This window comes from Stegastes partitus, unplaced genomic scaffold, assembly GCF_000690725.1.
Source record: "Stegastes partitus isolate 25-593 unplaced genomic scaffold, Stegastes_partitus-1.0.2 Scaffold834, whole genome shotgun sequence".
NCBI classification, from domain to species: Eukaryota; Metazoa; Chordata; class Actinopteri; family Pomacentridae; genus Stegastes; species Stegastes partitus.
This window is the reverse complement of record NW_007578565.1, coordinates 284,001-295,722: the sequence shown is the minus strand read 5'-3', so window position 1 is coordinate 295,722 and position 11,722 is coordinate 284,001. Positions and strand designations below refer to the sequence as shown.

Sequence of the window (11,722 nt, the reverse complement as noted above, 5' to 3'; positions counted from 1 at the left end):
GGAAGCCAGGTTCACAAATGCAGCACGTGTTGCTCTTAAAAACACAGAAAGGCAAAAAAACAGGAGCAGCTGCTTCTCAGCCAGTAAATCTGCACAAGACTAGATGTTAAAGCTGCACTCATCAATATGTTTACATTACCAATGGATCAAATTACTGCACATAACAGTAACATGGTTGCCTTTAGTAGTAAAGCAACAGGAAATCATCAGTGACTCTGTAGCCTTTTAGCATCTTTGAGTTGGTTGCTTCAGGGTTTAGGTCCCACAACTTTGCTGTTCTGATTTACTCATGTCACACTCTTTAATGTTATCTCCAATACAACAGCCTGGATGTTTTCAATGAAAAAGCTGTGATAAACCCATTGTATTCACTAAAGAGCCACATTGCCCTTAAGAAGCCCTGAAAACCAAACCAGAGCTGAGAGGAGAGGGGAAGATAGTGGACATAACTTTATGGAGTATCCAGAAACATAACTCTTTCCATTGTTTACTGCACTGCATGTATAAAAAGCACCTGATTCCTAACCAGCAATATGTCAATATGTCACATATGGGCTGTTACAGTGCCCTCAAGTGGCCAAAAAAATTATTGACACTGGTTTATTTCAATTAAATTACGAGTTTAAGGTACCTCAGTGTTGGCTTCATTTTTCAGACATAGATGTCGCACTGGTGTTATACTTTTCTCATCCACAAGTACACAAGGGTCACTTAGGGTCCAACAGATGTGAATTTAATCATCTATCCATATCTGCTAATGTCCGTGCAGACCCCTTTGCATCTCGGTGGTTAGCACCGTCACCTCACAGCTAGAACATCACCGGTTCACATCCTGGCCTGGGCCTGGGATCCTTCTGTGTAGAGTTTGCATGTTCTCCCCGTGCAGTGTGGGTTCTCTCCAGGTTCTCCAGCTTCCTCCCACAGTCCAAAAACATGTTGAGGTGAATTGGTGATTCTAAATTGTCCATCGGTGTGAATTTGAGTATGCTTGTTTGTCTCTAAGTGTAGCCCTGTGATAGCCTGGTGACCTGTCCAGGATGTCCCCTGCCTTCACCCTAAGTCAGCTGGGACAGGGTCCAGCAGCCTTTGATCCTACTGAGGATTAAGCGGTGTATAGATAATTGGTGGATAGACCCCTCTGCACACACCTGCATGCAGTCTGTGCAGTAACTACACAACATGCGTCCTTGGCAGTGTGCTTGGCAAACGCTGACCCACTACATATATATCAAACGTGTCCTCCAAGCAAACTAGAAAAAGAGCACAACAACAACTACAATACTTTGGTGTCCACAGATGTCCATCCACAAGAGAACAGTTTGATGACACCACATGATATGTGGGCAAAGGCATCCTTCAAATATGTCTTTTTTTATTTTAAAACTTAATTCTGTATCACCATAAGTTAGCCAGACTAGCTGTTTCCCCCTGCCTCTCAGTCTTTATGCTAAGCTAGGGTAATTACCTCTTTCCTCGAGCTCCATCCTTGGCACACATACACAAGAGGGATATCAATATTCTCATTTAACTCTCAGCAGGAAAGCTAATACTTTTCCAAACTATCAAGGCCTCCTAAAAGTGAACATAAAAAAGCAGGGTTACACACTGTGTATGTTTGCATTGAGCTGGATTGTGCTTAATGCTCACAGTGTTCACTGGAAAAAGAGAAAATAATATTTCATTGTAGCCACAGTATTCAGTTGTGTGCATTCTCACTGAAGCACCACACCCATGGAATTGTGCCCAGGAAAGTTTCAGACAAATTTCCACTTGGGCTGTGTGGGTGTGGGTCAAAACACCATCCAAACAATACTAATGAGCAGATTGGCCTATTTAGGTTCACACAATCACATATAAATTATTCTTTTTTTTCCAACAATTCTTCCTCCTCTTCCTCCTCTCCAATTCCAGTGGCCTTCATGCTACAAATTATCAACTCCAGATGAAGAGCACAGGACCATGTCCATGTGTCATGTCCAGTATTGAGCCATATCAGAGACAGCGTGACATACTGTTAGCAGCAGCCAAGTCCAGGCCTCACATGTCCTGCCAGTTGGAACTCAGACGAACTTTGTGCCTGATGCGCTATGTTTCAGTCTACTTCTGTATCAGTTTTCCATGCAGGAAGGAAGTCAATGAAATTGCACTGGATCTCTAAAGAGGAAACTATAGAAGTTGCTCAGTAGTTGCTGTCCTGTACGTCTGAGACAGCACATTTTTGCTCGGTGCAGTAGGATGTGGTTATCTAACTACCTAGTCTCAGATAGCAGTCATTCTCTGAGCAAGTCTGCCTGATGAATCGAATTACTTCCAGATGGAGTTTTGTCAGCAAAACCATAAACAATACCAAAAATATGACATTCATGATTGTAACTTACAATATAGAATGCAAATCTAATGTTCAGCTATGCATTGTTTCGCCTTCATCATTGCAACCTAGCCGGGCCATTTGTGTTTGTGTTTGGTTTCCCACTAAAGTTGGTTAACACTGACCCACTGCTGACCAGAGGGTTGGCAAGTAAACGTAGCAACAACAAACAAAAAAACAATTACCTGATTGAAAACCTAAATTTACTTCCTTCACTATTTACCGGACAGGAGACATAAGTAGTTGCATTATTTGCTGTCTTCCATAACTCCAAACTTCTACATTCACAAACCAACATACAGTGTTAATGACCACCAGCAGCTACAGTTGGTTTAGCCTCAGTGACATCCTCCAACAGTGGACAAAACCCAGGTCACATCTGCATATAGGTGGTACCAGTGGTTATTAGACAGCCTCCTAATTAGCAAAAGGTTGCCAAGTCCCTCTATCCCCACGAAAGATTGTATATAAAACTTGGATGTGGCCACTGTGATGTTAACTACTTATTTGTGGACTATTGTTTTGAAACCATCTTGCTCTTCTCAATGACAAGATGTACACTGATGGTGATCTGTTAGTCATCAGGAAAGCCCCACTGCAAAAGCACATCCTGCTTTATCATGTAATACCCTCTAAATGAGACCATAATTGACAAAAAGACCATATTGTTGCATTGAAGGAGAGTTACAGCTAGCAATTGAGACCATAAACTAATTAGGGAATCATTTATTGAAGCAACAAATACAGTAGTAGATAAGGTCACTTTCTCATTGACTTCTATGCAGTCAAATTCATTTTTAAAACCAGAACAGTCACCCTCTGCTGGCTGTTAGAAAGAATGCCGGTTTAAGACACTTGTGCTTTGATCTTATTTTTCAGACCAGGAGGTTCGGCCATCTTTGTGATGCAGTCTATGACCGCCAGGCTCAATGCTAAGCTAACATGTCCTGATTAATTTTATTCATTTGACACACAGATAGGAAATATTCCCATCTATCTAAAGTTAAATTGCAAACATGCTGACTTCCAACATGTTGAAGTAACATTGCATTACTATGAGTTGGAGCTGCTACAACTACCTAATCAATTAGTCAGTTGAGATCAAATTAATCAGCAACTCTTTTGCAATAAAAATTAAAGTTATTGTTTTAAAAGGAAAAATGCTCCACATTTGTTGGTTTCAGCAAACATATGAGGCATTTTTCACTATTGTCTGACATTATTTTTAGATTTTTTGATTGTGCTTTTGTCAGCTGCAGCTCTAGCAGGATTAACAAATGTAATGCAGAGGTGCAATGTTAGAACATTCAGTAAAAATAGCAATATCACAGTGTGAAAGTTTCCTGTTACACATAGAAGTCCTGCACTCAAGTGTGCAGTGTTATATTATGTTAATACTCTTGTATTCATGTACACTCCTGTAAGTATGTCAATTGAATGTGATGTCTTACAACGTATAAAGTAGCTCAAAATCTGAACCACAGAATTGTATTTCAGTACAGTATTTGTTACTTCCCACCAGTGCTGTAACTACACCACTCTACTCATCTCTGAACAATAGAGACATTACTGTAAATCATTATTAAGGAATGTTTTTCTGGCCAACACTGGCTGTAAGCTTTGCTTGCTGACTGAAAGAGGAGGGCGTAGAATCTGGTTTCTCATTGTTTGGCCATTCTGGTTTTCAGATTTAGCTGACCTTTTCTGACATAGTCTCAGTTTTTCTTTTCTGTCTTGCCAGCTAATCCATGCGTGTCGTGCCATCCATCATGACTGTCACTTCACAGACAGCTTAGATCTACGAGGAATGCTGTGAATTCGCTGTTGTCAGTCTGTGGAGCTACCTCATCTAAGGCGTAATGATTAGCGGTGATCCTGTCCTTTCACCAGCAGGTTCACAGGGTTCAGCAGACTGAGGGATTTTTGGCGGCACTCGGTGCAAGTGTTAGATTTTAAGGTTTAACAACAGAAAGAAACACTGAGCTACAGTTAGTTTTTCCCTCAGCTCACCTTCAACCTCCATTAAACAGCACAGACGGTGACACCAGCTTTACCATCTTCACAGCAAATCAAAATCACAACAGACGTGGTAACATTTCCTTAAATCTCTGTTTATTTGGGATATTTCATGCTCGTCCATCCGACGCGAGGGTTATTGCTGCGGGATGGAAAACAAAAGGCGCCACTGGTGAGCAGCTATTTCAGCCGATGACATGTCGTGACGAATAAAGGCGCACTTTAACAGGCTTGTGGGCAGACTGTGTGTTTACTTGTCCGTCACAATGAACGCACAAATAGGCAGACAATGCATTTTATTTTCTGCCTCCAGGCTTAATACGTGCCATGGATGCATGTGGTAATCCCAGAATCGAGCGCTGTTGAGTGAGTGAATCCTTCTCTGGCTTGGCTCTGCTGAGCGACATTTTCCAACCAGCAACACTTGCAAAATGATTTGGTTTAATGCTGGGCCATATCCAGTGCCTCATGTGTGATGGGAGCCGTGACTGTTATGTTCTCCTGTGCGTGTTCGGCCTGCCTGCCTGCGGGGGCCTACAGTAAATGTAAACTGATCTGCTCGGGGTGGATTCCTTCAGAACTCTTCACTCAGCAGTCCTTGTTGCAACACCATGCCAAGCCCACATGAGCCATATTCAGCTTTTTAGGAATGTGGATCTACGGCTGGCGCTGGCCTCGGATGCTTGGTGGGTGTAGGAGCGAGATTGAAGGGGAAGGGGGATGTCTGTGTACAATTAGCCCGAACAAAGCGGCCGTTGTCCGGGCTCGCCCTGAAGAACAGCGAGGACCTTTGGCTGAAAGGGAGGAAAAGTTAGAAACTCTGCCTTCCTTTAATTCTGGTTGTGTCAGACTAATCTTATATCAGCTATACTGTAGTGTGAGAGACAGACATGTGGAGACTATATGGGTGGTCTGAAATCTGCATTAGAGGGTTACATGTTTTAGTGTATCCCAGTGATCAGAACATCCACCACACCATGTTAACTTTTCCAACCTCAAACTGACCCACAGGAATTGTCAACAACCTCCAGCTCCACATGGATGAATGAGTCACTCTGAGCTACACATTTGCTTTTCTGTCTTGCCAGGTCCTTTACCCAATCCTGCCGGGACTTCTGGACTGCAACCCATTCAGGGGGAGTCACGAGGGGGCTGGTGAGAGTGCTCTGGTCCTGGGTAGCGGAGGGCTGCAGGTCCCGGGGGAGATCCAGCAGGTGGTGGAGGTTCTGACCGAGAGCTGGACGCTGCTCTCAGACTGTCAGCTCCACCCGGAGGTCTCCTCTCAGCTCATTGGCTACCTCTTCTACTTTATCAACGCGTCGCTCTTCAACTCACTTATGGAGAGAGGTACCTGCATCACAGCCTAGAGCTCATTCACAGTAGCCTCAAGGGTTGTATACGTGATCCAAACAGTTTCTGCCAGTAGCTCCTGAAACATTTTGCCAGCGTATCACTTGCTGTTTATCAGCTATGCAGCCCGGGTCAGCCCTTAGAGCTGGGCCAGCACAGTTTTGTTTATCCTGTACGGTGTGTTAACTTACGCTACATGTCTTAATTAGCTTTTCTGCCTTTGGCCCAAACTCAGTTACCTCATCCTTTGTGACTGATGTAACTGACTATGACCTAAACCGTGCACATAAATCTAAATCTACTTTACACCAGCCAGCCTCAACATAAACCCAGCCGTAGTATTGTGTGGGCCACTTTCTGCTGCCAGAACTGCTCTGACCTGTCGGGTCATGGAGGCAGGACCAACATCCATTGACAGTGAATCCTTTGGGTCCTGTGGGTTGCAGGGTGGGGCATCAGTGGATCAGGCTTGTTCTGGGGAATTATATGGAGGCTGAATTGGATTAGGATCTAGGGATTAGTACATTTAAGGTGCCTAACTTTTACAAAGGCTCATATCACAGATCAAGAATAGGAGATTATCTTTCATCCAAATGTATCTGTTGAGATTAAAGTGGCCCACTTTTATTGGAAATATATCACTAGAGTAATCTGTGCAGCCACCTCAGATAAGATCAAAACCCGTTAACTGCCCTGACTGCTGACCAACCAGATCACTCAACCAACAGTCATCATTGCTGCAGGAATCTTGACAGAAAAGAGCAGTGCTGTTCCAGGCCTTCCACGTGTCATTTCCAGATTTAAACAGAGCATTCTGACACGAACTGAGGGTAGCACACTAAATTCATATTGAATAATGATACTTTAAAGTTGCACATTGGCAATTTTCCTGACAGTTTTTATACTCTCATGTCACCACTGCAGCTCAGAGTAACATGAGGCGACTCATGATGACGTCTTCCGTCACAAAACTTCAACCTCCTGTTAATCACCTCCCACGATGTGGGAAATGCAGCATTTCAATAAAGATGATCTCATTTAGTCTCTTCTCTACTACAGATACAGTCTTTTATTACTTCAGTGTGTGCATCACATGTTTATAACAGCTGTCTCAATTTGAAATAAAAAGCAAAAGAAATACTTTATTCTAATGAATGTTTTAAAAAATGGATTTCAACTGATGTTTGAAAATTCTCACATACTATATTTTTGTAGCTTTAGTGTTAATATTTAATTATTTGGATGTTTTTGCATTCCCATACCAAGTTAACTGAATTGATTATGTTTGTTTTAACAGTAACAGATTTGCAGAATTATTCAAAGAACTACTGAGACTAGAAGTAAAGATTAGATTAGTAACACCACAGCGTCGAAATAATCTGTTACAAGCAAAAGTAACTTATTTCAGTTTATACTTAAGCAAAAGTACATAAGTATTCACATCAAATCAACTTAAAGAACCAAAAATAAAAGTACTTATCATGCAGAATGGCATATTTCAGAATAATGTATCTAACTGGATTTCATTGTTGAGGTAATAATGTTTTCATGACTTGAAGGCTGAAGCTAATAAAAGAAATTGAACTTCTTCATATAGTTTATCGGGCTGCAAGGTGGCTCGGTGCTTAGCATCATTGTCTCAAAGCAAGAAGGTCACCGGTTTGCGTCCTAGTGAGGACACCTGGGATCTTTCTGAGTGGAGTTTGCATGTTCTCCCCGTGCAGCGTGGGTTCTCTCAGGGTTCTCTGGCTTCCTCCCACAAAGTCCAAAAACATGTTGAGGTTCATTGGTGATTCTAAATTGTCCATAGGTGTGAATGTTAGTGTGCTTGGTTGTCTGTCTCTAAGATAGACTGGTGACCTGTCCAGGGTGTCCCCTGCCTTCACCATGAGTCAGCTGGGATAGACTCCAGCCCCTCCATGACCCTAGTGAGGATGAAGCAGTGTATAGATAATGGATGGATGAATATATAGTTTATGTTGAGTTACTTGTGAATTTCTCATTAAGGATCAATAAATATTTAATCTAATCTATCTAATCTAATCTAACCTTACATCATAATTGTTCTCTATGTGTTGTATTATCAAACAAAATCTGCAAAGTACCTAAAACTGATGTCAAATGTAGTGGAGTTAAAAGTACAGCAGCAGAAAATTGCGCTTAAGGACAGAACTTGTCTAAATAGACTTATTTACTTTCCACCACTGCTTAGCAGTTGCATCAAGAAGAACAGATTATTTGTATTACATCAGTGGAGGTTTTGCTCTAACTTTGTCATATTTGGACATGAGTAATGGTAATCACACTGACAACATGTAAATAAACTTCACTTTCCTTCTGGCTGAACAGACTGCGGTGCATCAAGTTAAACATACGGTGTGCTTTGGCATTTTTCTGACGTGAGACATGCTGGTCTACTACCTGCAGGCTCGTAAACCAGCATGTAAGTGCTTGAGACCACAAGTGTGAGTGTTGGCTCGACCACATGGATGAGTTTAGCTGTGGCTGCTCTGCTCCCTAGTGGCAGTCAGGTGAACATATCCAGCCCTCTGAGCCTCTGAAGTGTGCGCATCCATCCATCGTCTATACACGGCTTAATCCTCTGTAGGGTGGCAGGGGAGCTGGATTGTAAGGTGCAGAGTAAAACATAAGTACTTTTGCTGTCGTTTAAAAAACAAAGGAAGGGTATGCAAGCAATACCAGGTTAAGTAATGCTCTATCTTTCTTTTCACAGTTCAGATTAAAAAAACAAAACCCACTCAGTTCCAAGAACGTTTTCCACTGATGACCTTTAAGAATTAGTCACAGTGAAGATTTGGTTATTGATTTAAACAACAGGTACTTCAGATATTCACAAAGGCAACTCAAACAGGAGGCAAAGATTTTTTTCCTAATGAAAATCCAGTACTGAAATGTAGCACTAATGAATGCATCTCTGCAAGTTGTGTGCGGGAATCTGAAGATTTAAAAAAAACAAAAACAGAACAGCATGCTTTTTAAAACATAACTGGCAGGGTTTAGGGTTCAGAGAGTTCAAAAATCTCCTTGTGTATTGGTTCAGTGTGTAACTGAGCTCTGCAACTTTCTATAATGTAAAAATGTTACTTTTTTATATATATATGTCAGTTTTTTGTAAATAAATGTGGGAACTATTTTCAGCTCGAGATTATTACACATCGTTCTCTCGTGACTGTTTGCTTCACCAGATGTGAGTCATTGTTTTAGATAGTGGAAACAGGAAGAAGATACATTTGACTTTCATCTTGCATCTAGATTGTTGTTTTGTTGTGATGTTTCATCCAATAGTTGATTATAGGCAACATCTCATGATACACTCTGCTTTCTTTGACAGAAATAACACATTCTAATGTGCTTAGGTTGTCTGGAACAGCAGAGCTCTCATTTGCAAACACATGAATATAGTTGCTGCAGTGTTGCTAAATGACGATGAACAAAGAACTCATTTCAGAGATGACTGTCTGCTGATGTGTACACAGGCTCCGAGCCAGGCTTCTACCAGTGGTCCAGAGGCGTGCGAATGCGGGCCAACCTGGACGTGCTCCTGGACTGGGCCCATGCAGCTGGACTGGGAGAAGTGGCCTCAGAGCACACACACACCCTCTCCTCGGCTATCAATCTGCTGGCTACACCTCGGAAGAATTTACTGCAGGTAAAGAGACAAACACACACACACACCATCTGCAGAGTTATGATTACCCAACTATAAATCTTCAGCAGAGGGTGGAATGATGCAATTTCTGCAGGGTGGACAAAAAATGATATCCACAGAGTTTAATGCTTGTCTGGCTTGTCATTAGCAGTCCATCACAAATAGACTTTTATGCTCCCATGCAATCTAGTACAACAGAACGGCAGTCTACCGTGAAAATTACAGCTTCCTGACAGTCTCAGAATTATTCCAACAAATGTTTTGGGTTGTATTACTGATGGTATGTTTTCACTACTTGCTCAGATCTTACACTTGAAAAAAGGAAATTCAAAAGCTTAAAAATGTGGGTGGTGCAGAAGCAAAATGCTTCCTGTGAACCTTGTCTGTCGCTGCAGGTTCAACTGAGCAGAAATGACTTCTAGGAAAGAAAAAAAAGGGAGAAAAAAGGAAAAACTACACTGTTTTATTAAAGATATTTGGTTCTTCTTCCCCTAAAAGTGCAAAATCTACTGTCATGCCCTCTCTGGTTTAACATTTGATCAGAATACCGTGTAATATTTCACAATACTACATTCAACATAGCAAGATATTGAAAAAAAAGAAGCTATAAACTAGGATCCAAACTCAGGACACAAAATAGAATGCTTAAAAAGCTTGCTTATTGTAAGAGTGTTATGAAGGAAACTAGGTGAGATTCTTCTAGGAAGATGTGTGCCGTTGGGCACATGGCTGGCATGTCCTAACATTATATTAGTGTTTGTTTAGAAAGTGTTAAACCAGAGTGCTCTGTAATTAAATAGCAACCCATAAAACACAGTAAAACGTAATGGCTAAAGATAGATCTGAATTGAAAAAAAGACACCATAAGCAATAAATTCATTGTTGTCAAAATCTAAAATGCAAAAAAAAAGGGATGGATCTTCAGCAGCATCTTACATGAAAAGTTCAACTGTTCCATAGATTAGGATCAGATCACATCTTTCTTTGTGGATCGCAGAACATCCAGGAGCATCTGGTTGGTATCAGCACAGTGAAGGTGAACTTCCAGGTAGGCTGGCTAATTAAGTGTGCAGTTAATAACGTGCTATGTGCCTCAGCTGAGCGTATGTGGCTGTGGAGCTGAGCTGGGAGGTGTCGAGCTGTCGATAAATTCCCCAGTATGAGGACTGAGTGGAGGTCAGGCTGGGAGTTTGGAGCGTGAGCAGGCAGAACAACCTAGTGGAGAGTTGATCTAAAGTTCATATCCTGCTGATGCACCCGAGGTGTGTCGGATGATTTCCGACAGACGGAAAGTCGGTTGACGCACTTACACAAACAGGAAGAGACACTAGGAGAGAGGCGTTTCACAAAAGGAGAGCGGGAGTGATGTCAATTAAATATGCAGTGTGCATCATTTGCTCATTGTTTGGTTACAGCCTGCTGCTGGATTTTAACATTTTTATCCGTCACATGTTCAGAACAGTGTTCATAATAACTTACAGTGTATGTTTACTGTTACTTTAACGTGTCACACATTCTCATTTTTCATTTAATGCATGCTTGGAAATATAAAAAAGACATGACATGCAAGAGTACTGTACAAATATATAGCGATGCTATAGGCACATCAGTCAGTCCTGCTCCTGACATGGTTCATAAAGGTTTATATATTCTAGCTGGTCTAAGTCAGACGTGACTCCCACAAAGGACACACTGAGGATACACTTGTGCATCCTGACTCAAAGCTCCTCCAGTTGACCTCCTCTCGCCTTCAGATGATTCTAGAAATTGAGACATCCGTCAAGATGGAATCTAATTGATCAGTTTCTGATTCACAAGCCAAAGGATGGAAGAGATTGAGGAGGCTCGAAATACTGTAATGAGATGAATCTCAGTAAAGGGAATGCATCAGTCTGCAACTTCCGTCTGCCGAATGAATTTGGAACCTATTGGACTCCTCCCTGATGGCACTGTGTGTTGGATAATCATCCAAACACCTAACATGTCTGCACGGTACTGCCCAAAAGTCACAACTATTATGTGCTCAGGATCTTCCAGGCGTTTGATGAGACCTCGTTGAAAAGCTTCATGTTCAGCTTCACTTCTGCTGGTCTGCCCCATGTGTTGTCTAATTACAGACACCATGCTCAGTAGCAGACACATAATAGACCACAAAGTCAATGAGTTTCACATTCGGTGGCTGCTACTCAGAGGTCCCAACTTCCTGTTGACGTCAGGCTGGAGGCTGCAGCTCTCTGATGGGATGAAAAATGTCCGTCTGTAATGACGGCATTCAGAATGTGACCCAGCTGCTCAAACTTTAGACAAATATGGTTCTT

At 41.8% G+C, this 11,722-nt stretch overlaps 1 protein-coding gene across 1 annotated transcript in view; it reads left to right on the top strand.

The window, feature by feature from the left end:
• radil2b (Ras association and DIL domains 2b) overlaps window positions 1–11,722 on the top strand; it is a 37,979-nt gene that overhangs the window by 14,168 nt on the left and 12,089 nt on the right. The window contains exons 12-14 of the mRNA XM_008292815.1: window positions 5,473–5,731; window positions 9,232–9,404; window positions 10,402–10,507. Of these exons, the coding sequence (XP_008291037.1) occupies window positions 5,473–5,731; window positions 9,232–9,404; window positions 10,402–10,507 (538 nt within the window). The remainder of the gene's footprint in view (window positions 1–5,472; window positions 5,732–9,231; window positions 9,405–10,401; window positions 10,508–11,722) is intronic.